General features: G+C 35.9%; 1 protein-coding gene across 6 annotated transcripts in view; it reads right to left on the bottom strand.

Moving 5' to 3' along the window:
* ARFIP1 (ARF interacting protein 1) overlaps window positions 1–26,155 on the bottom strand; it is a 138,863-nt gene that overhangs the window by 56,945 nt on the left and 55,763 nt on the right. For 5 of the 6 annotated variants that reach the window (XM_068542636.1, XM_068542640.1, XM_068542637.1 and 2 more), the window contains 3 exons: window positions 22,783–22,891; window positions 16,681–16,776; window positions 15,244–15,356 (listed from right to left, as the gene is read on the bottom strand). In XM_068542636.1, coding sequence (XP_068398737.1) covers window positions 15,244–15,356; window positions 16,681–16,776; window positions 22,783–22,891 — 318 coding nt within the window. The remainder of the gene's footprint in view (window positions 1–15,243; window positions 15,357–16,680; window positions 16,777–22,782; window positions 22,892–26,155) is intronic. The other variant, XM_068542642.1, reaches the window with a different exon arrangement.

The raw sequence follows: 26,155 nt of genomic DNA, 5'->3' as shown, positions 1-26,155 counted from the left end.
ACCTCAATACATAAGGCAGCTGCTAACAGCTATAAAAGAGGAAATCGACAGTAACATAATAATAGTGGGGGACTTTAACACCTCACTTACACCAATGGACAGATCATCCAAAATGAAAATAAATAAGGAAACAAAAGCTTTAAATGACACAATAGACCAGATAGATTTAAATGATATTTATAGGACATTCCATCCAAAAACAGCAGATTACACTTTTTTCTCAAGTGCACACAGAACATTCTCCAGGATACATCACATCTTGGGTCACAAATCAAGCCTCAGTAAATTCAAGAAAATTGAAGTCATATCAAGCATCTTTTCTGACCACAACACTATGAGATTAGAAATGAATTACAGGGAAAAAATTGTAAAAAACACAAACACATGGAGGCTAAACAATACGTTACTAAATAACCAAGAGATCACTGAAGAAGTCAGAGGAAATAAAAAAATACCTAGAGACAAATGACAATGAAAACACGACGATCCAAAACCTATGGGATGCAGCAAAAGCAGTTCTAAGAGGGAAGTTTATAGCTGTACAAGCCTACCTAAAGAAACAAGAAAAATCTCAAGTAAAAAATCTAACCTTGCACCTGAAGGAACTAGAGAAAGAAGAACAAACAAAACCCAAAGTTAGCAGAAGGAAAGAAATCATAAAGATCAGGGCGGAAATAAATGAAATAGAAACAAAGAAAACAATAGCAAAGATCAATAAAACTAAAAGCTGGTTCTTTGAGAAGATAAACAAAATTGAGAAGCCATTAGCCAGACTCATCAAGAAAAAGAGGGAGAGGACTCAAATCAATAAAATCAGAAATGAAAAAGGAGAAGTTTCAACAGACACCGCAGAAATACAAAGCATCCTAAGAGACTACTACAAGCAACTCTATGCCAATAAAATGGACAACCTGGAAGAAATGGACAAATTCTTAGAAAGGTATAACCTTCCAAGACTGAACCAGGAAGAAACAGAAAATATGAACAGAGCAATCACAAGTAATGAAATTGAAACTGTGATGAAAAATCTTCCAACAAACAAAAGTCCAGGACCAGATGGCTTCACAGGTGAATTCTATCAAACATTTAGAGAAGAGCTAACACCCATCCTTCTCAAACTCTTCCAAAAAATTGCAGAGGAAGGAACACTCCCAAACTCTTTCTATGAGGCCACCATCACCCTGATACCCAAACCAGACAAAGATACTACAAAAAAAGAAAATTACAGACCAATATCACTGATGAATATAGATGCAAAAATCCTCAACAAAATACTAGCAAACAGAATCCAACAACACATTAAAAGGATCATACACCACGATCAAGTGGGATTTATCCCAGGGATGCAAGGATTCTTCAATATATGCAAATCAATCAATGTGATACACCATATTAACCAATTGAAGAATAAAAACCATATGATCATCTCAATAGATGCAGAAAAAGCTTTTGACAAAATTCAACACCCATTTATGACAAAAACTCTCCAGAATGTGGGCATAGAGGGAACCTACCTCAACATAATACAGGCCACATACGACAAACCCACAGCAAACATCATTCTCAATGGTGAAAAACTGAAAGCATTTCCTCTAAGATCAGGAACAAGACAAGGATGTCCACTCTCACCACTATTATTCAACATAGTTTTGGAAGCCCTAGCCACGGCAATCAGAGAAGAGAAAGAAATAAAAGGAATCCAAATCGGAAAACAGGAAGTAAAACTGTCAGTGTTTGCAGATGACATGATACTATACATAGAGAATCCTAAAAATGCCACCAGAAAACTACTAAAGCTTATCAATGAATTTGGTAAAGTTGCAGGATACAAAATGAATGCACAGAAATCTCTTGCATTCCTATACACTAATGATGAAAAATCTGAAAGAGAAATGATGGAAACACTCCCATTTACCATTGCAACAAAAAGAATAAAATACCTAGGAATAAACCTACCTAGGGAGACAAAAGACCTGTATGCAGAAAACTATAAGACACTGATGAAAGAAATTAAAGATGATACCAACAGATGGAGAGATATACCATGTTCTTGGATTGGAAGAATCAACATTGTGAAAATGAGTATACTACCCAAAGCAATCTACAGATTCAATGCAATCCCTATCAAATTACCAATGGCATTTTTTACGGAGCTAGAACAAATCATCTTAAAATTTGTATGGAGACACAAAAGACCCTGAATAGCCAAAGCAGTCTGGAGGGAAAAAAACGGAGCTGGAGGAATCAGACACCCTGACTTCAGACTATACTACAAAGCTACAGTAATCAAGACAATATGGTACTGTCACAAAAACAGAAACATAGATCAATGGAATAAGATAGAAAGCCCAGAGATAAACCCACGCACCTATGGTCAACGAATGTATGACAAAGCAGGCAAAGATATACAATGGAGAAAAGACAGTCTCTTCAATAAGTGGTGCTGGGAAAACTGGACAGCTACATGTAAAAGAATGAAATTAGAACACTCCCTACCACCACACACAAAAATAAACTCAATATGGATTCGAGACCTAAATGTAAGACCAGACATTATAAAACTCTTAAAGGAAAACATAGGAAGAACATTCTTTGACATAATTCACAGCAAGATCTTTTTTGATCCACCTCCTAAAGTAATGGAAATAAAAAGAAAAATAAACAAATGGGACCTAATGAAACTTCAAAGCTTTTGCACAGCAAAGGAAACCATAAACAAGACGAAAAGACAACTCTCAGAATGGGAGAAAATATTTGCAAATAAATCAACGGACAAAGGATTAATCTCCAAAATATATAAACAGCTCATGCAGCTCAATATTTAAAAAACAAACAACCCAATCCAAAAATGGGCAGAAGACCTAAATAGACATTTCTCCAAAGAAGACATACAGATGGCCAAGAAGCACATGAAAAGCTGCTCAACATCACTAATTATTAGAGAAATGCAAATCAAAACTACAGTGAGGTATCACCTCACACCAGTCAGAATGGCCATCATCAGAAAGTCTACAAAGAACAAATGCTGGAGAGGGTGCGGAGAAAAGGGAACCCTCTTGCACTGTTGGTGGGAATGTAAATTGATACAGCCACTATGGAGAACAGTACGGAGGTTCCTTAAAAAACTAAAAATAGAATTACCATATGATCCAGCAATCCCACTACTGGGCATATACCCAGAGAAAACCATAATTCAAAAAGAGTCATGTACCACAATGTTCATTGCAGCTCTATTTACAATAGCCAGGTCATGGAAGCAACCTAAATGCCCATTGACAGACGAATGGATAAAGAAGATGTGGTATATATATACAATGGAATATTACTCAGCTATAAAAAGGAACGAAATTGAGTCATTTGTTGAGACGTGGATGGATCTGGAGACTGTCATGTATGACAGTGAAGTAAGTCAGAAAGAGAAAAACAAATATCGTATATTAACGCATGTAAGTGGAATCTCGATAAATGGTACAGATGAACTGGTTTGCAGGGCAGAAGTTGAGACACAGATGTAGAGAACAAACGTATGGACACCAAGGGGGGAAAACTGAGGTGGGGTGGGGATGGTGGTGTGCTAAATTGGGCGACTGGAATTGACATGTATACACTGACGTGTATAAAATTGATGACTAGTAAGTACCTGCAGTATAAAGAAACAAACAAACAAACAAAAAAAACAACTAATAACTAAACTTTCTTTTGGTTATTTATAGGGAAATGTGTTAATATAAATGTTTCAGACATTACATGAAATTCCTAAAAATATTATATGTTCTGGTATGTTATAAGTCATAATTCTAGTTATTACTTTAAAATATATATCTCAGAAATAACTAAATCACCTTGTCAATTACATTATTATGAACTTTCATCAAATCCTTAACCGTGGTCATTTTTAAGTCTTTTGTCATTTACAGACAGTTCTGGGTGTACTCTGATGCTTTTGCAAATATGTTCCTATAAAAGGGTTTCATCTTCAAGGAATTCATGGAAAAGACTCTGACAAGTACAGGTTTCTGGTAACTGACTATACTGCTGAACTTAATGAATAAGCATTTTCAGAACTCTAATGGAAAACTGATGAATTCATAAAAGTGCTAACAAAAGATCAAGATGAAAAAAAAAATTAATTACATGGGACTGAGTGAACTGATGAGGATGATTATAATTTTTGTGACTTTCTGTTTGAATAAAAAAAAAAAATCCCACAAGTACTCAGAGGCAAAAAATATACAAATCAATTTTCACTGCAAAGTAAAGGAGCTGTTACAGTAGAGGATTACTGGACTGAATGTCAATATTATGACATAGTATGAGTGTGTTTCGTGTTTGGTAACTGCAATCATTGTTGCTTTTGTTGTAGTCATCCATTTAAAAGAAAAAAAAGATGTTAAAAAAAAAAAGAAAGAGTGATGAGCAAACAAATTGTTAAATATGTAACCGAATAAACATACAATTGAATAAATCACTAAATAAATAAAAAAAGCAGAGAAATTAACTATACAGAAAATGATAGGAAGGTGAGAGGCCAAACTCACAGAAGGGAGATAAAACTATTTCTATGGAAAACACACAAACACTCCTGGGAGATGAAAATCACATCAAGAGAAAAGTTTAACTGCAGACTTCGTGATTTTAACAAGAGACACATCAGCAAGAAATAATATCTGAAATGGTAAAAAGATAAAGGAGATATACCACTCATTCCCACTTTTCATCCACACCAGGATTTTCCCTATGCAACAGAATATTATCAGAGGCATTTACTCTGCTCGCAAGCCGAAGCATGTGGTACCTTCCAAAGCAACCCAGATATAATAGTCTGTTGAAAATCAAGAAGCCAGAATTCACTGAAGGAGTTTGGTAGACTGGGCAAAATGAAAGAAATGTCTACTGTTGTGTAAGTGGTCATTTTTTCATAGAAATAACGGTTACAAGCAGACAGTAGGGTCAAAGGTTTAATGAGGAAATGTTTTTTGTTTTCAGGAAGCTACAGCAGTGGGAAAAGTAAGGCAACAGTGAATATGGAGGCATAAGATAAATCTGGACACTTGAAACAAATTTTGAAACTGAACTTACAGAGCTTGTATTTCAACACAGATAACTACTCTTAAGGAAAATCTAAGTAATCTGGAAGTGAGAGTGCTACAGATAGCCTACGTGGAGCTACTGTGTAAAGAAAGCTGCAGTGAGAAAATATAAAGGTGCTAGGCATTTCCCCACTCATCAGGGTCCCAGAGCAAGTTTCTCATATGATCAATAAAAAAACCAGATTTTTATTTAAGTTGCTTCCCAGTAAATACTGAAATTGAAATGCAAAATTAGAGGTCAGTATATATTATAAAGCGAGTTTAAAATAGAAGAGAATTAAGAATCTCAGTTCTTTACCCTTCTCCAAGTCCCTGAAAATGTATATGACTTACAGTGAGCTGGTGGTCCTACCCAGTTTTCCATACTTATAAATTAAGAATTCATTTTGGAGTTGCTGGGAGAGCTTTCTCAGAAGCATGGAGTGACACTTTGTCTCCAGGAAAAGGTGTTTCTTTGTTTTTGTTTTTTTTTTGGCGGTGTCTTGCAGGATCTTAGTTCTCCGACCAAGGATCGAAGCCGTACCATCGGCAGTGAAAGCTCGGAGTCCTAACCACTGGATGGCTAGGGAATTCCCAGGAAGAGCCGTGCGGCTGACAGGGTCGTGGTGCTCCAGCCGGGTGTCAAGCCTTAGCCTCTGAGGTGGGAAAGCCGACCTCAGGAAATTGGACTACCAGAGACCTCCAGGGCCCAGGTAATATCAATTGGCAAGAGCTTTCCCAGAGAACTCCGTCTCAATGTTAAGACCCACCTCCACTCAATGACCAGCAAGCTCCCGTGCTGGGAACCCCATGCCAAACAACTAACAAGACAGGAACACAACCCCACCCATTAGCAGAGAGGCTACCTAAAATCATAAGTTCACAGACACTGAAAACATACCACTGGACATGATCCTGCCCACCAGAAAGACAAGATCTAGCCCCACCCACCAGAACACAGGCACCAGTCTCCTCCACCATGAAGCCTACACAACTCACTGAACCAACCTTACCCACTGGGGGCAGACACCAAAAACAACGGGAACCTGCAGGCTGCAAAAAGGAGACCCCAAACACAGTAAGTTAAGCAAAATGAGAAGACAGAGAAACACAAGCAGATGAAGGAGCAAGGTAAAAACCCACCAGACCAAACAAATGAAGAGGAAATAGGCTGTCTACCTGAATAAGAATTCAGAGTAATAATAGTAAAGATTATCAAAAATCTTGGAAATAGAATGGAGAAAATACAAGAAACATTTAACAAGGACCTAGAAGAACTAAAGAGCAAACAAACAATGATGAACAAACCAATAAATGAAATTAAAAATTCTCTAGAAGGAATCAATGGAGAGTAACTGAGGCAGAAGAACGGATAAGTGACCTGGAAGATAAAATAGTGGAAATAACTACCAAAGAGCAGAACAAAGAAAAAAGAATGAAAAGAATTGAGGACAGTCTCAGAGACCTCTGGGATAACATTAAACGCACCAACATTTGACTTATAGGGGTTTCAGAAGAAGAAGAGAAAAAGAAAGGGACTGAGAAAATATTTGAAGAGATTATACTTGAAAACTTCCCTAATATAGGAAAGGAAATAGTCAATCAAGTTCAGGAAGCACAGAGAGTCCCATACAGGGTAAATCTAAGAAGAAACATGCCAAGACACATATTAATCAAACTATCAAAAATTAAATACAAAAAAAATATTAAAAGCAGCAAGAGAAAAGCAACAAATAACATACAAGGGAATCCCCATAAGGTTAACAGCTGATCTTTCAGCAGAAACTCTGCAAGCCAGAAGGGAGTGGCAGGACATATTTCAAGTGATGAAAGCGAAAAACCTACAACCAAGATTACTCCACCCAGCAAGGATCTCATTCAGATTTGGCGGAGAAATTAAAACTGTTACAGACAAGCAAAAGCTAAGAGAATTCAGCACCACCAAACCCGCTCTACAACAAATGCTAAAGGAACGTCTCCAGGCAGGAAACACAAGAGAAGGAAAAGACCTACAATAACAAACCCCAAACAATTAAGAAAATGGTAATAGGAACATACATATCGATAACTACCTTAAATGTAAATGGATTAAATGTTACAACCAAAAGACACAGACTGGCTGAATGGATACAAAAACAAGAGCCATATATATGCTGTCTACAAGAGAACCACTTCAGACCTAGGGACACATACAGACTGAAAGTGAGGGGATGGAAAAAGATATTCCACGCAAATGGAAATCAAAAGAAAGCTGGAGTAGTAATTCTCATATCAGACAAAATAGACTTTAAAATAAAGACTATTAAAAGAGACAAAGACACTACATAATGATCAAGGGATCAATCCAAGAAGAAGATATAGCAATTGTAAATATTTATGCACCCAACATAGGAGCCCCTCAATACATAAGGCAAATGCTAACAGCCATAAAAGGGGAAATCGACAGTAACACAATCATAGTAGGGGACTTTAACACCCCACTTTCACCAATGGACAGATCATCCAAAATGAAAATAAATAAGGAAACACAAGCTTTAAATGACACGTTAAACAACATGGACTTAACTGATATTTATAGGACATTCCATCCAAAAACAACAAGAAACACTTTCTTCTTGTGCTCATGGAACATTCTCCAGGATAGAGAATATCTTGGGTCACAAATCAAGCCTTGGTAAATTTAAGAAAACTGAAATCATATCAAGTATCTTTTCTGACCACAACACTATGAGACTAGATAACAATTACAGGAAAAAAACTGTAAAAAATACAAACACATGGAGGCTAAACAATACACTACTAAATAACCAAGCGATCACTGAAGAAATCAAAGAGGAAATCAAAAATTACCTAGAAACAAATGACAATGAAAACACAACGGCCCAAAACCTATGGGATGCAGCAAAAGCAGTTCTAAGAGGGAAGCATAGCAATAAAATCCTACCTCAAGAAACAAGAAAAATCTCAAATAAACAACCTAACCTTCAATGTAAAGCAATTAGAGAAAGAACAAAAAACCCCCAAAGTTAGCAGAAGGAAAGAAATCATAAAGAGCAGAGCAGAAATAAATGAAGTAAACAATAGCAAAGATCAATAAAATTAAAATCTGGTTCTTTGAGAAGATAAACAAAATTGATAAACTATTAGCCAGACTCATCAAGAAAAAAAGGGAGAAGACTCAAATCAACAGAATTAGAAATAAAAAAGGAGAAGTAACAACTGACACTGCAGAAATACAAAGGATCGTAAGAGATTACTACAAGCAACTCTATGCCAATAAAATGGACAACCTGGAAGAAATGGACAAACTCTTAGAAAAGCACAATCTTCCGAGACTGAAGCAGGAAGAAAGAGAAAATATGAACAGACCAATCACAAGTAATGAAATTGAAACTGTGATGAAAAATCTTCCAGGAAACAAAAGTACAGGACCAGATGGCTTCACAGGTGAATTCTATCAAACACTTAGAGAAGAGCTAACACCTATCGTTTTCAAACTCTTCCAAAATATAGCAGACGGAGGAATACTCCCATACTCATTCTACAAGGCCACCATCACCCAAATACCAAAACCAGACAAAGATGTCACAAAAAAAGAAAAATACAGGCCAACATCACTGATGAACAAAGATGCAAAAATCTTCAACAAAATACTAGCAAACAGAATCCAGCAGCACATTAAAAGGATCATATACCATGATCAAGTGGGGTCTATCCCAGGAATGCAAGGATTCTTCAGTATATGCAAATCAATCAATAGGATACACCACATTAAACAAATTGAAGGATAAAAACCATATGCTAATTTCAATAGATGCAGAAAAAGCTCTTGCCAAAATTCAACACCCATTTATGATAAAAACCCTCCAGAAAGTAGGCATAGAGGGAACTTACCTCAACATAATAAAGGCCATATATGACAAACCCACAGCCAACACTGTTCTCAGTGGCGAAATACTGAAACCATTTCCTCTAAGATCAGGAACAAGACAAGGTTGTTCACTCTCAGCCCTATTATTCAACATAGTTTTGGAACTTTTAGCCACAGCAGTCAGAGACGAAAAAGAAATAAAAGGAATCCAAATTGGAAAAGAAGAAGTAAAACTGTCACTGCTTGCAGATAACATACTACACATAGAGAATCCTAAAGATGCTACCAGAAAACTACTAAAGCTAATCAATGAATTTGGTAAAGTAGCAGGATACAAAATTTATGCACAGAAATCTCGTGCATTCCTATACACTAATGATGAGAAATCCGAAAGAGAAATTAAGGAAACACTCCCATTTACCACTGCAACAAAAAGAATAAAATACCTAGGAATAAACCAACCTAAGGAGACAAAAGACCTGTATGCAGAAAACTATAAGACACTGATGAAAGAAATTAAAGATGATACAAACAGATAGAGAGATATACCATGTTCTTGGATTGGAAGAATCAACATTGTGAAAATGACTATACTACCCAAAGCAATCTACAGATTCAATGCAATCCCTATCAAACTACCAATGGCATTTTTCACAGAACTAGAACAAAAAATTTCACAATTTGTATGGAAACACTAAAGACCCTGAAGAGCCAAAGCAATCTTGAGAAAGAAAAACGGAGCTGGAGGAATCAGGCTCCCTGACTTCAGACTATACTACAAAGCTACAGTAATCAAGACAATATGGTACTGGCACAAAAACAGAAACATAGATCAATGGAACAGGATAAAAAGCCCAGAGATAAACCCACATACTTATGGTCACCTTATCTTTGATAAAAGAGGCAAGAATATACAATGGAGAAAAGACAGCCTCTTCAATAAGTGGTGCTGGGAAAACTGGACAACTACATGTAAAAGAATGAAATTAGAACACTCCCTACCACCATACACAAAAATAAACTCAAAATGGATTAAAGACCTAAATGTAAGGCCAGACACTGTAAAACTCTTAGAGGAAAACATAGGCAGAACACTCTATGACATAAATCACAGCAAGATCCTTTTTGACCCACCTCCTAGAGAAATGGAAATAAAAACAAAAATAAACAAATGGGACCTAATGAAACTTCAAAGCTTTTGCACAGCAAAGGAAACCATAAACAAGACGAAACGACAACCCTCAGAATGGGAGAAAATAGTTGCAAATGAAGCAACTGACAAAGGATTAATCTCCAAAATATACAAGCAGCTCATGCAGCTCAATATCAAAAAAACAAACAACCCAATCCAAAAATGGGCAGAAGACCTAAATAGACATTTCTCCAAAGATATACAGATTGCCAACAAACACATGAAAAGATGCTCAACATCACTAATCATTAGAGAAATGCAAATGAAAACTACAATGATGTATTACCTCACACTGGTCAGAATGGCCATCATCAAAAAATCTACAAACAATAAATACTGGAGAGGGTGTGGAGAAAAGGGAACCCTCTTGCACTGTTGGTGGGAATATAAATTGATACAGCCCCTATGGAGAACAGTATGGAGGTTCCTTAAAAAACTAAAAATAGAACTACCATATGACCCAGCAATCCCAGTACTGGGCATATACCCTGAGAAAACCATAATTCAAAAAGAGTCATGTACCACAATGTTCATTGCAGCTCTCTTTACAACAGCCAGGACATGGAAGCAACCTAAGTGTCCACTGACAGATGAATGGGTAAAGAAGATGTGGCACATATATACAATGGAATATTAGTTAGCCATAAAAAGAAACGAATTTGAGTTATTTGTAGTGAGGTGGATGGACCTAGAGTCTGTCATACAGAGTGAAGTAACTCAGAAAGAGAAAAAGAAATACTGTATGCTAACACATATATATGGAATCTAAAAAAAAAAAAAAGGTTCTGAAGAACCTAGGGGCAGGACAGGAATAAAGACGCAGACGTAGAGAATGGACTTGAGGACACGGGGAGGGGTACGGGTAAGCTGGGACAAAGTGAGAGAGCGGCATTGACATATATACACTACCAAATGTAAGACAGATAGCTAGTGGGAAGCAGCCGCATAGCACAGGGAGATGAGCTCGGTGCTTTGTGACCACCTAGAGGGGTGGGAGGGAGACGCAAGAGGGAGGGGATATGGGGATATATGTATATGCACTGCTGATTCACTTTGTTATACAGCAGAAACTAACACAACAATGTAAAGCAATTATACTCCAATAAAAATGTAAAGAAAAAAAAAGAATTCATTTTGAAAATAATAGGACAAATGGAACAAAATTAAAGGGGCAGGAAGAAGCAAAAGTAAATTATTGCTCTACATAGATCTCCTACTTGGGGGAAGATAATATAATGATAAATAGTGTATAAAATACCATAAATCACCACCATATAGGTCATGAATTTACAAGATAGCCACTGGGTACTACTAGTATTTAAATAGCACCAAGAGCTTTTGTATAATGCAAAAAAAAAAAAAAAAAAGGAATAAAACAATTTAAGTACAAGGAAAAGAATAATTTCATGGCAGCAACTGATAGATATTACATTAAAAGAGTTATTAAGAGTGAAGGATAGGGGAAAAGGGAGCATAAAAGGAAATAACTAGAAATTGAACAGGGGAGACAGGTCAAGAAGTAAATAAATAAGGTAATATGATAAGAAAAACGGGAATGAAAGTTTAAAAGATATTGGCTTTAAGACAACAAATATTTAGTTGATAAAGGTGTGAATACTGGTGGCACATTCTTAAAACATTTTTAAAAAACATTTAGTGGTTGGAAAAGATGCCAAACAGGTCTGAATGCTGAAAGTGAGATTATTCTTAAAAAAATAAGATGGACTTCTTAAAGTACCCTATTCTATACTAGGAAAATACAAAACAAACAAAAATGATAAACCAGAGTTCATTATTCACAACTATTCCTGCAGATGAGAATAAATAAGAAAATAAATAAATTTTGTATTCAAACTGTGTGAATAAAATCAGGTAGATGAAAGTAATATTTAAGGGACTCCCCTGGTGGTGCAGTGGTTAAGAATCTGCCTGCCAATGCAGGGGACATGGGTTCAAGCCCTAGTCCGGGAAGATCTCACATGCTGCAGAACAACTAAGTCCATGTGCCAAAACTACTGAGTCTGCGCTCTAGAGCCCGCGAGCCACAACTGCTGAAGCTTGCGTGCCACAACTACTGAAGCCCGCGCACCTAGAGCCTGTGGCTCCACAACAAGAGAAGCCACCGCAATGAGAAGCCCGTGCATGCTAACGAAGTGTAGCCCTTTCTCGCTGCAACCAGAAAAAGCCTGCGCTCAGCAATGAAGACCCAACACAGCTATAAATGAGTAAATAAATTAATAATAATAATAATAATGATATTTAAGAAGATAGGTTCAAGGCCTAAACTTAAAATCACTCCTATTACATATTTGGTTTTAATCACCAGACTGCTCTTGGAGCCAAAATTAACAACCAATAAAGGAGGTGCTAATATTCTCTTTTAGGAAAAGCCTTAAAGTGTTTGCTAGAGAACAGAAACAGACAGAAGAAATTAAAGTTAGAAATCATGTAGGAACTGAAGTCTAAGAAAGAAAGGATCAAAGTCATAGCCAGAATCAAGGTCCTCAAGAGTAAGATGGGTAACAAGCAAAGTCCTAATTCACCCAAATCAGAATCAATACTTGAAGGATTATCCAAATGACAGCGAATGTCCTATATCAGCTCACAATTTGGACCAAAAAGGTCAAAAAGCCACAAGAATAGAGAGTCCTATGTCAGCCCAGACACATTGGGCTACAAACTTCATAAAATCATGTAAGCTAGGACTTTCTCTCTTTTGACTTAGACTGAGATATCCAAACTTTTCTGATGAAAAAAAATTTTCAGCTAAAAATAAAGTGATCACTCTGAAGAGTATAACTCTTTCACGTAATACTATGCCATGTGTACACATTATGAAGACTGGTCATTTTTATTAACAGAAAAGTCTGAATGTGGTATGTTAATGTAGAGATAACTGGAATCTTAATGATTCAACTCAGATTACTGAAGAGGTAAAAGACAGAAGAAAAGAAATACATGACAAACACACACATATAGGGAAAAAAAAAAGATAAAGAACAAGGAAAACACAAATTAAATGACATAAGAGAGGAAGGCATTAAAATGAGAAAAATTTAATTTGGCAAATTGTAAAGTTACTAGGACTTAGTTCAGAAATAAGGCCCGTATTCTTTAGGCTCCAAATGTGTGGATAGAGAATGCCAATGGTTAGAGTCAAATTTCAGGAATAAATGAACAAAGGAATGGCTGAACAGAATTTAATAAATAAATGAATGAAGCTCAGTCTGGTATGAAAGATAAACAAGTGGAATGAAAGGGAGCATGAAGGGGAATTCCAAGCAGTAGGCAAATACAGCCCCGTGAACGAAGTAGTAGAGGTGTGAGAAAGCACAGCTTGTTTAGGAAATATCTGGATAATCTGGTATAGATCACTGGATCCCTGGGTGAAGAGAGGAGCAGCAGGAGATGAAGTTGGAAAGGTAGATGGGGTCAGATTCATGCTGTTCTAAAGACAATGGGGAGCGAGTGAAGGAGTTTAAGCAAGAATGAACCATGTCAGGCAGAGCAGAATATGTAGGCTAAGAGAATTTGTCAAGAAGCTACTACAGTAATGTGAGAGAGTAATCATATGGCTGTGAAGTGAGATGGAGACGAGGGGATAAAGTCAAAGAATATTAAAGAGGCAGAATCCATTTAATAATTAACTAGATACGCAGATTCAGCGAGAAGATGAAGTAGACGTTTGAATATTTGGGTGAACTGTTGTGATATGAGGGAATACAAAGGGAAAAACAATACATGGAATGAGAGAATCCATGTCCTTGAGAACAAAAGGGGCAATGAGTAAATAGAATGTCCTGAGTGAGAACAGTTTCGCAGGCATCCACTGATGCCTTTTTGACGGCTACCACTGGCATTTCTCAGTTCTACACTGACATGAACTAAATAATTTTTTGGAAAAGATTCATGTAGCAGTTTCAGGGCGCTTTTACCATCTTAAGAATACCTGTACTTTTGTAGAAAACTGCAGACCATACTTTAAAAATACTAACTGAAAGAATAAATTCGCTTTTGTATTACTCTTTAGAAGACACATAAGAGGGCTTCCCTGGTGGCGCAGTGGTTGAGAGTCTGCCTGCCAATGCAGGGGACGCGGGTTCGAGCCCTGGTCTGGGAGGATCCCACATGCCGCGGAGCAACTAGGCCCGTGAGCCACAACTACTGAGCCTGCGCGTCTGGAGCCTGTGCTCCGCAACAAGAGAGGCCACGATAATGAGAGGCCCGCGCACTGCGATGAAGAGTGGCCCCCGCTTGCCGCAGCTACAGAAAGCCCTGGCACAGAAACGAAGACCCAACACAGGCAAAAATGAATAAATAAATAAATAAAGGAGTTCCTTTAAAAAAAAAAAGCACAGACAATTCCTGACTTACAAACCACTAGGCCCACTACCAATTCACAAATACAGCCAGTGTTAAGGCTAATGCTCTAACTTGAACTGCTAGGGCTTTCACCCACTTAACTATTCTATGAATTCTACCGTCTTGTCCCTGTTAAGATTTGAAGGTACTAAGTGGATTTTGGGCTTATCTATTTGTAATACATCAAATATAGTACAGATTAAATAATTTGCTTATTTGTTTTATAAGAACATAAAAAAAATAACCAACAATTACTCTGAAACAATACAACTAACAACAATAAACTTTTGAAGTCCAACTCATTTGCTGTGTGTACAGTTAGTGCTTAGTTATTACAATAAATCAGAGAATTCCAAACTTTGGAAAACTAATACACCTCTCTTGACATTCAGCTGCTATAAAGCATCAAAAAGCTGCAGGTTGTGAGAAACATATCTAGAGCAGCTCTGTATACAGCTAAATGTGCTCCCTCCCAGGCACTGTATCTCTTCTTCAACTATGTGTTATCTGTCAATTAGTAAGAACTTTAGTAGTTTTTTTTTAAACTCTTGCTACTGACTTTTTAAAATACATTTATGCCAAGATCAATAAGACAAAATACTTCATTTTTCTAATTGTATATTTATGTTTAAATAGCATTATTCTCTCCTATATATTCATATAATTGCAAAATAATAATTTGAATAACATACAAATGAAAATTCTTAGAGCCAGATAGGGTGGAAACATTAAAAAAAAAAATTACAAACCTTGTAGGTATTTAGACTCCATTTTCTAACAAGTTCTAACTTTTCCATTGCAGGATTTTTAGTTTCATCTGCTAGAATAACTGGTCCACTTTTTGTCTGCGTTCTCTGGCCACCTGTAAGATCAGAACAAAAGATAAAAATGCAAACCAGATAAAGACAAGTAGAAAGAAAACAAAACACTGATGCTGTTCAAATTAAACTACTTATGCATTTAAAGAAATAAAAAAGTTCCCACAAAGTGAAGGACTAGAACTTCCTGGAATCATTTTGAGGATAATTTCCTAACACTTAAAAAAATATATTTCTGAGGTTTGTCCATCTTCTTAAAAACAAACCGGCCTTCTTCTCTAAATACATTGCTGTTTACTTCAAGAAAAATAAAATTTCCACAATTAATCTTATAACCTAATGATTCTAAAAAAAACTGTCAGTGAAAATCTGAAAGGCCATGCACTCTTCACAGTGATCTCCTTTCACTATACTACATAGAAGAGAGCAGCAATAGAATGTTACTGTAATTTTGTAGGATTTAAAAACACTATAATTTTAAATAGTCATTAAAAATATCTTACCACTAGTATAAGAGGCTGTGTTATAACAAGACCTACATTGTACTTCATTTTTTCTCAAGAGACCCCCCATCTCCCAAAAAAGCCATAATTAATACAGGCAGTATAAAGCCCTGATAATGCATTACTCCAACAATCAAGAAATTATGACATAAAAGCAACTCTACAACTATATAGTTCCTAATAGTAAAATATTTTTCACAGAAGAAAATATTTAATAAACATTTATGATGCTAATGACTTGGGATAGAAACTTCATAATAATTTTAAAATAACAATGAAAAGAAGACAAGAGAAAATGTTTTATAAAATGGCTGTAAAAGGTTACAGTCAGCAAAAATCTCTTTTCTCACTCCTCTAGCCAGCCCAGCCTTTATCACAGCTTTACCACAATCTAAGAAAGAGAACAGCATACAAAATCAAGCACATTTAAGAATTTACAAAATTCTCACAGAAACAAAATATTAACATTTCATGTAAAAAGAAATACAAAGTTTATTTTTTCCCTGTTTTTATAGTCCAGCAATATTAAAGTGCAGAGCACTTTAGGATCAAATAAGTAAACCAACATTTTCCAGAGCAAAGAGAGGATGATTTAAAATGAATCAAATTTTACAGTGTTTTGTAATCGTTAAGGTAAATTAAATATCGGGTTTGAAATAGAGCCTAATAAACTTTGAAAAGCCAGAAAGATAAGCTATGGCTAGAAAGATTATTTTCCCTATTGTTAAAAAAAAAAAAAAGCAGCCACCAAAAAAGCCAGAATAACACACACCTAAGAATATAAAGCAAGTGATAAGAAACTGAGTGAATTAGTTTAGTTTCAGCAGTAGCAAGAAGGGCTTTATCCAATCAGTGCAGTGAATACCTGCAGGAACAATTAAATCACTTCCTTGTTGAGCCAGTCGACTAGCTGCCACCCTGCCAGGAGACATAACAGATGGCAGTGGTGGTGCTGGGGAACCTGAAAAGGGCAGACATTTCACGGTGAAAATCCTTTTCTTCTTCCACATACTTACATTTTGAATATAGGTGTACTGACATTTTCTTTAAGATAGTCAAAAACTAGGATTAAAAGCTAGAATTAATATACTTGTTTTCTTGCAGAAATGGACTAATAATAAATGGATGCTACCAGACTGAGTTCTTAGTTTCCAAATCAATTAAAAGAATGTGATTAAAGTCCCATAGCTGAATGATTTAAAGCTTAAGTAAATATTTTATCACTTGCTACTTTAACACAGGGAGGAAAGCTCTTCAAGTAGAAATCCAAAGGCACGTAACACTGTATCAAATTTATAATTAAAATTCATAGAAATGTGAATTAATCACAGCCTTCACAGAAACTGTAGCCAAAATTTTCATGTCATAAATCAAATATCACATAGTGTAGGTCACTGCTACTCATAGTATGGATGCAAGGGGTCTCCATCAATTATGTCACCTGGGAGCTCACCAGAAATGCAAAACTCAGGCCCTGCCACAGATGTACTGAACCAGAATCTGCATTTTCACAAGATCCTCAGGTGATCTGCATGTATTTTGAAGCTTGAGAAGTGCTAATATAGAGGGTTGTTCCGATTAATCATAAGCATTACTTCTGAAGCTTTTAAAACATACCTGAGACATTCCATAAAATCTACTGATTATCAGTGAAACAGGTATCTGTAGGGCTTTTTTTTCTTTTCTTGACAGTTTTAGCTTTTTTATTCGATTGATTTTTGGTTTTCATTTATTTATTAGGTAAATAAAAATTGCATATATTTAAGATGTACAAAGTGATGTTTTGATATATGTATACATTGTGAAATGATTACATCCATCACCTCACATAGTTACCTCTTTTGTGTGTGTGGTGAAAATACTTGAGATCTATTCTCTTAGCAGATTTCAAGTATACATTATTATTAACCATAGTCACCATGCTGCACATTAGGCAACTGTAGTTTTTTAAAAGCTACTTAGGCTATTCTCAAACACAACTAAGTTTGAGAACCAGAGGAAATGACACAATTTTTGAGTGAAACACAACTGAGTTTTAAATTCTAACTCTGGGTTTGAAATTCTGGCTCTATTTAACCACATAGTATCAATATTTTAGTATCAGTAATTTGTCAGTAACACCCTGGCAAATTACTTAAGGTCTCTGAGCCTTAGTTACCTATAAAGTAAGAAAAACTGACTATCCAACATTGTTGCTAATGGCCAGCATTAAACTAAGAAAACAGTCTGGCATTAAACTAAAGAAAATTAGCTTCAACTGATTTCTTTATTTTAAATTCTAAAGGCTATATATCTTTAGGGAAGTGATAATTAAAAAGAAGTTGAAAAAATTATTAACATCCTTCCACATTTAGCTGAATATATTTTAATGTTTATAAGATAATTTTATTTCAACTACACTCTTTCCCAGTTCTCTAGAAAACACGTAATGTATCAAAATTTATAATTAAAATTTTCTAATAAGAATCAACGTCAACTTTCTCATATCCCAGATATACTAAGTTCTGATCAGAAACAGCCACCAGGTTTAATATGAAAACCTTAATCTGGACTGGATCTAATGTTAAAATCCAAACATGCAATAGACCTAAATAGGTTGGTGCTACCTTTCAAAGTGAGAGATACCTGTCTTTTAAAAATAAAAATCTGTTGAGCCATAAAATTTAAAACTGGAAGGGGAATTCCTTGGTGGTCCAGTGGTTAAGACTGTGCGCTCCCAATGCAGAGGGCACGGGTTTAATCCCTGGTCAGGGAATTAAGATCCCACATGCCTCTCAGCCAAAACAAACAAACAAAAAAACAAAACAAGAAAACTGGAAGGGACAACGGAAATCAACTAGTCTGACATTAAACTACAGGAGAAATGAGGTGCAGAGAGGTTAAAACAACTTCTTATTAGAGACTCAGATGTTCCAAATCCACACCATAATGTCTCCATTACTAAATTCAATACAGAAAACACGAATCCATAAATTACTTGTTGAGTTGGAAGGCATTTAATGTTATCCAGTTCAATCACCATTTTAAACAAAGACTATCTCTATTATCCAAGGCACAAGGGTTTCTACAGGACATTAAACTACATTAAATTACAGGAGAAATGAGGTGCAGAGAGGTTAAAACAGCTTCTTATTAGAGATTCAGATGTTCCAAATCCACACCATAATGTCTCCATTACTAAATTCAATACAGAAAACACGAATCCATAAATTACTTGTTGAGTTGGAAGGCATTTAACGTTATCCAGTTCAATCACCATTTTAAACAAAGACTATCTCTACTATCCAAGGCACAAGGGTTTCTATTGTATAAGGAAGTGTTAAATAAAAGATGACTACTGTAGTTCCATTTCTTGATGATCCTAGGAACAGAGCTCTGTTGTTCTGGTTATTACTGTTTATTAATCTTACATAAGAGATAATCCCATGACATAACAAGAGATATGTATAATAATATGATACAGAACTTTCCAAACTAAAGGAGCAAAAGACATGGTGCTGAGGTAAGTGTGTACCTTCAACTGTTTGCTCAAGGGTAATTATTCTCTGTATCTTCAACCCTTTAAACCACTAATTTAGACTAAATTAGTTACTAAAATCATTCACAATAAATAAGTAAATCATTCCAACAAAAAATAATTCTTAAAACTCTATGCTTTTGCTAATTGACTAAATTTGGGGAGTTAGCTCTGTTTTCTCTCAACAGCAGAAATCTAGGAATATGAATATGTATATGCAATGATCAAAACCCCATTAAAACAAAACTCAGATACCAAGTATACTTCACTCTTATGAGTTGATTTATTCATGATTTCTACTATTATTGATTCTACAATGTATTTGCTGGGCAGATTTCAGTATTTCTTGTTGTTAGGCTGAATTTAAGTATCATTTCTTCTAAATTTGCTCCAGAGATGGAAAAGTAAATGGTAATAGAGTCATTTAAAGTTATCATTCAGTCACTTCTCCAGAGAGCTAACATAGCCCCAACTCCTAATATTTTTTCATAAGACCTATTTCTTAAGTTTTAAACATGAGAAAATCATGTTCATTCCAATTTATGTATGTATGTCTTCAAACAAGGGCACTTAAGGCTTCCCTGGTGGCGCAGTGGTTAAGAATCCGCCTGCCAATTCAGGGGACACGGGTTCGAGCCCTGCATTGGGAAGATCCCACATGCTGCGGAGCAACTAAGCCCGTGCACCACAACTACTGAGCCTGCGCTCTAGAGCCCGCGAGCCACAACTACTGAGCCCATGTGCCTACAGCCTGTGCTCTGCAACAAGAGAAGCCACCACAATAAGAAGCCTGCACACCGCAACGAACAGTAGCCCCTGCTCGCCACAAGTAGAGAAAGCCCGCATGCAGCAACAAAGACCCAATGCAGCCAAAAATAAATAAATAAAATAAATAAATTTATAAAAAACAAAAACAAGGGCACTTAAAACAACTACAACTTTCCAATAAATGCTCAACTAATCTGAGTATGGCAGAATGATTATCTTTTTCATATACTGAGTAACAACGCAGTTTGTGTTAAAAAGTGTTTTACAAAGTCAATTCAAAGAGACATAAATTACCACCATTATCATGAAACATTTTTTATTCCAATTTGAAGGATTAAGATAGATCTATAAGCAAGTGAAAGTGACTGGCATTTTCATGCTCATGCACAGCAGGTTACAATGGCCAGCTGATTTCGATTATTGTATAATACTATTCTGATTAAGGGGGAAAGAATAAAACCAAACATCAGCTAAATAATTTCACTGAAAATACTTAAAATATCTTAATTGTAAAAGTTTTTTTTTTTTTTTATTCTATGTTGACATTTAAATTTGGAAATTGGTGACTGGCCCAAAAATGTTGTCACATTATGCAAAGTAAGCCTTATATCTTTAAGCACTCATAATTTTAGGCAATCAGTCAACTCAAATTCAAAGTTATCCCCTAGAGAATAACACCACAATGCTATGCAATGACTACGGAGATACTGACATGTATGCTCCCTTTCTATATCTTTATTTTTCTGAACATAAGAATGAAAAACGAAAAAAAATAATGTCAGTAGGTAGCCCACTCATTTTACAGCCTAGAGCAGAGGATATTATACTGGGTTATCCTAAATGCCTATTTCCAGGATCCATTTAACAAAGAATATATTTCAAAATACAGGTTTTAAAATAAATATTTATTTATTTATTTGGCTGTGTCGGGTCTTAGCTGTAGCACATGGGCTCTTCTTTGCTGCGTGTGGGATCTTTAGTTGCAGCATGTGGGATCTAGTTCCCCGACCAGGGATCGAACCCAGGCCCCCCTGCATTGGGATCGCAGAGTCTTAACCACTGGACCACCAGGAAAGTCCCAAAATACAAGTTGTTTCTGACTAAAGTATTGGCCATTAGTATAATAAAAATATAGAATACTATTATCTGCAAGAGGGCTAAGGATTACAAAGGCATGGAGATATCTTTTTTATTTTGTGAAATTATAATGCAATATTAAAATTAAAATTCTTCATTGAACATCAACTATTACTACTTTAACTACAGCTCTGTCGAGAAAACGATCCATTTTCACGTCCAAATTTCCACATGATTTTACTTTCTTTCACTTGTGTGAAAATGAAAGAATACCTAAAAAATGTTATTATAGGCAAGAGCATTAAAAAAGGAAGCATTTTTCTTTCTTTTTTTAAAAAATTAATTAATTAATTTATTTTTATTTTTGGCTGTGTTGGGTCTTCTTTTCTGTGTGAGGACTTTCTCTAGTTGTGGCGAGCAGGGGCCACTCTTCATCACGGTGCGCAGGCCTCTCCCTATCACGGCGTCTCTTGTTGCGGAGCACAGGCTCCAGACGCGCAGGCTCAGTAGTTGTGGCTCACGGGCCTAGTTGCTCCGCGGCATGTGGGATCTTCCCAGACCAGGGCTCGAACCCGTGTCCCCTGCATTGGCAGGCAGATTCTCAACCACTGTGCCACCAGGGAAGCCCGGAAGCATTTTTCTTTATATTAAAAATAGACATATATACATGGGATGTGTGCAGAAAAGAGCTAACATAGTAGGTCTAACTACTTATCCTTAAAAAGACCAGCTTACAGAAGATTGGCCCTTGGCTGGCATCTGAGAACTTTAATTTTGGGGTGATTCCCTCCATTCCCAAAATGGTAAGACTTGCTCACTATGCCTAAACTGTTTATACAAACAATGTGGTTTACGCTTTCCTTCTGGGAGTCTGGAATCTGGGCACGTGCTCACAGAGGGTGCCTATGTGAGCAAGCAATCTCCAGTAAAAACTCTGGGCATTGAGGCTCTAATTACCTTCCCTCATTAGCAACATTTCACATTTGTTGTCACAGCTCTGCTGGGGGAATTAAGCATGTCCTGTGTGATGGAACCGGGAAAAGATCCTTGCAAGCTTATGTCCAGTTTCCCTAGACTTCGCCTCAGGCATCCTTTGCCTTTGCTAACTGTGCTCGGTATACTTTTGCTGTAATAATCATAGCCTGGAGTATGACTATAGACTGAGTCCTGTTAGTCCTCTTAGGAAATTACTGAATCTGAGGGTGGTCTTGGAGACCTCCTACACAGCATGTATAGTAAGAAAAATAAAAGTTTCATTTTCCTAATTGCTATGAAACAGGAAAATACGTATTTATACAAATCAATATTGACCTATAAATTTTGTGGTTACCCCTAAAATAATTTAAATATGCATTCTTGACATATTTTTTGAGTTTTTATTTCAGTATTTTAAAACCAATTCTTAAGTAATAATCAGTGCAATTATGCACATTGATCTATTTATATAGAGGTGACTACTAAAACAATTCTTAAATTATTTAAATTGAAGAGAAAAAGGATTATGTTTATAATCAGTGTTTTATCATGGAATTAAAGGGCTCAACCCTCATACTTTATTAATAAAGGCTCCACCCCAGCCATCTTTAAAAATAATGGGTTCCTTACCTTGAAATGCTCCTGCTTCAATAACCCCCTCTTTGGTACTTTCAAAGCCATGAGATGTGATTTGGGTTTCTGAGAGACCAAGTCCAGCTGGTAATGAATGCTTCAAATCCTTAGCAACATTTAAATAAAAGAGAAAATCTTGTAAAAAATCTCACATCACATAACATTTCAGCATAACTATGTCCTTTTAATCCACCTTAAACTATTTTTTCTCTCTACTATGTAGTATTCCCTATGCTGTCACAGTGTTCTGTAATGATGTATAATCAGCAGCAAACTCAGCAAGATCTGCTATTAAGAGATACAGTGTATATCAAATACAAAATACTTTCATCATTTTAGAACTAAGCATCAGGCAGATATTAAAATTCAATTTCAAATTTCTAATCTACTGATACGTCAGGAAAATCATTTTAAAGAGTAGAATTAGGGCTTCCCTGGTGGCGCAGTGGTTGAGAGTCTGCCTGCCAATGCAGGGCACACGGGTTCGAGCCCTGGTCTGGGAAGATCCCACATGCCACGGAGCAGCTGGGCCCGTGAGCTACAATTGCTGAGCCTGCGCGTCTGGAGCCTGTGCTCCGCCAACAAGAGAGGCCGCGATAGTGAGAGGCCCGCGCACCGCGATGAGGAGTGGCCCCCGCTTGCCGCAGCTGGAGAAAGCCCTCGCGCAGAGACAAAGACCCAACACAGCCAAAAATAAATAAATAAATAAACAAAGTAAACAATGCGTTTAAAAAAAAAATACATTTAAAAAAAAAAGAGTAGAATTAAAATTAACAAGTCAAGTGTAATATTAAAAACCGCACTGATGTCTAATATAATCATGATGAGCCTGGCTAATGTTCAGTATAAACAAATCATTCATTTGCAAAATTAAACTTCCTTTGATTTCCAGGTTAGCTAGGTAAACAGGGCTTCTCTCACTTCAGTCAGGGTGAGATAAAGATTGAGGTAAAGAAAATTTCTTGTTATTTAGATTTATATTAAACCAACCTACCATATAAATTATATTATATTAGCCAACCTAACTGCAATTCAGCTTTTAATGGTAATAAATATAATATTTGACATTCAGTCTTATAGTAAAAGAAAAGAGAAAAAGCCACGAAACACAGAAGTCCTTTCTGTCCTCTGGCTTGGATATGAGGAATTACTCAATTTTCATAATCAGAGTCTATGAATGGATCCTACTGGTTTTTCACAACAATGACAAGTTAGCGATGCACTAAAAGATAAACGTCTTTGAAATGCTTTCTTAATACTCTATTCCACCACATACAATGTACAGTTATCATATGAAACTCCTGCAGCCTTCACACTGGAACTCCCTATTCTGCTTACCCTGTTTTATTTTTCTCACAGCAGTTATCATTAAGTAGCTAGTGACAACTAAATATAATTTATTTATTATACTCAATAAATATTTGTTGGATGAATAAATAAATGTATTTGTTGAATAAACTAAAGGACTTATGATAACACCATATAGATTAAGAAGTTGATACAGCAATAGGCTTATTTTAAAATTTAATTTAATGAGTATCTGCTTATTCTTACTATGTTAGACTTGCTGGGCAAAGAAAAAGATAACATAAGGTACGGTACTTGCCTCACGGGAGAGACAAGATACACAAACATTAATATAAAAGTTGAACTTGGTGCCAAAGTAAAGACAATAAGTATCAGAGGAATTCACAATAGGGACTAAGTCCATGAAAATCGAATAGGAAAAGAGAAAGTACTGCTTGAGCTCTGGAACATAAAGGATTTATTGAATCAACATTTAATGAGCACCAAGTTATGACAGCCACTCCTCTAGACACTACAGATAAGCACTGTAGGAAACAGATGGTCTCTGCCCATCAGACTCATGTGAGGTAAAGGGAAAGGAGGAGACGGACAGTAAATAAATGTATCTCAGGTAATAAGAAGTGCTGTAGTAAGTACAGTTGATCCTTGAAAAACACAGGTTTGAACTGCATCCCCTTTTATGCCAATTTTTTTCAATAAATATGCTTGTACTACAGTACTACAAGATCCAAGGTGGTTGACTCCTCAGATGCCAAATCGTGGATTAAGGAGGGCCAAAGGAAAAGTTACACAAAAATTTGACTGTGGGGAGGGTGGGCACCCAACCCATTGTTCAAGGGTAAACTGTAATAAGTTGTAAGTGTGTTTGTTTATTTTTTTTAAGGCAGGATAAGAGGGATACAGAGTGACAGGCAAAGGGTGCTACTTTAGATGGGATATTCAGGGAAGGTCTCTCTGAAGAGGTAAGATGTGGGCAGAATTCTGAACAAAATGAGGGAGTGAGCCATTTACATATGATCAGTTTGTCAATTTCTACAAAAAAAAGCCAGCTGGGATTTTGATAGAGACTATGTTGAATCTGATCAATTTAGGGAGACTCCCATCTTAACAAATTAAGTCTTCTGATCCATGAACGTGAGATGTCCTTCCATTTATTTAGATCTTTTTTAACTTCTTTCCTCAATGTTCTATAGTTTTTAGGGTACAAGTTTTGCACATATTCCTGAGTATTTTCTTATTTTTGATGCTACTGTAAATGCAATTGTTTTCTTAAATTTATTTTTGGATTATTTATTCCTAGAGTATAGAAAAAAAATTGAGCTTTGCATTTTGCTCTTCTATCCTTCAACTATGCTGAACTTATTATTTTTAAAAGGTTTTTTTGTGTGTGGATTCCTCAGGATTTTCTATATACAAGGTTATGATGTCTGCAAATGGAGATAGTTTTACCTCTTCCTTTCCAATCTGTATGCCTTTTATGTGTATAATTATTCTTTATATCTTATACATATTGTATCAATACTCTTTTATATCCAATATTTGATTAAAACATTAAAAAAAAGTGGTAAAACCAACGTACACTTAACATCCAGAGTTTTTCATTAGCAAGACCAAAAAGATCAAAGGCAAACTTTTTGTTGGATAATCCAATGGAGATATGTCTATTCCAAAAGAGAAAACTAATTAACATTAGTTTTACCAGGGACATTTCTTTGAATTGGCCTGTTAAAAAAAAAAAAAAGTACCCACTCCAATGATTTGTTATAAGCAAAGCTATGACATAATTTTTAAAAAAATTTTAAGGATCTCACTGCTAATCATTATGAGGACAAACAAAAACGAATAAACATAAAATAAAAGCACAATAACATAATAGCAAATACAAGTAAGCTGAAAGATTGATTCTTGCTTTCTTCACCCTAATTAGAGCTCCCCGTGAAATCACCTTTTGAATTTTGTATGGCAAACTTTAAAAATGTTTACCAACAGCAAAGACTCTAAAATCACTTTTTAAAGTTTGTGATAGTCTCATCAAGTATCAACTATTACTAGAAACATGAAA

This window comes from Eschrichtius robustus, chromosome 4 (genome assembly GCF_028021215.1).
Source record: "Eschrichtius robustus isolate mEscRob2 chromosome 4, mEscRob2.pri, whole genome shotgun sequence".
In the NCBI taxonomy this organism is placed as follows: domain Eukaryota; kingdom Metazoa; phylum Chordata; class Mammalia; order Artiodactyla; family Eschrichtiidae; genus Eschrichtius; species Eschrichtius robustus.
This window is presented reverse-complemented; position numbering and strand designations above follow the sequence as displayed.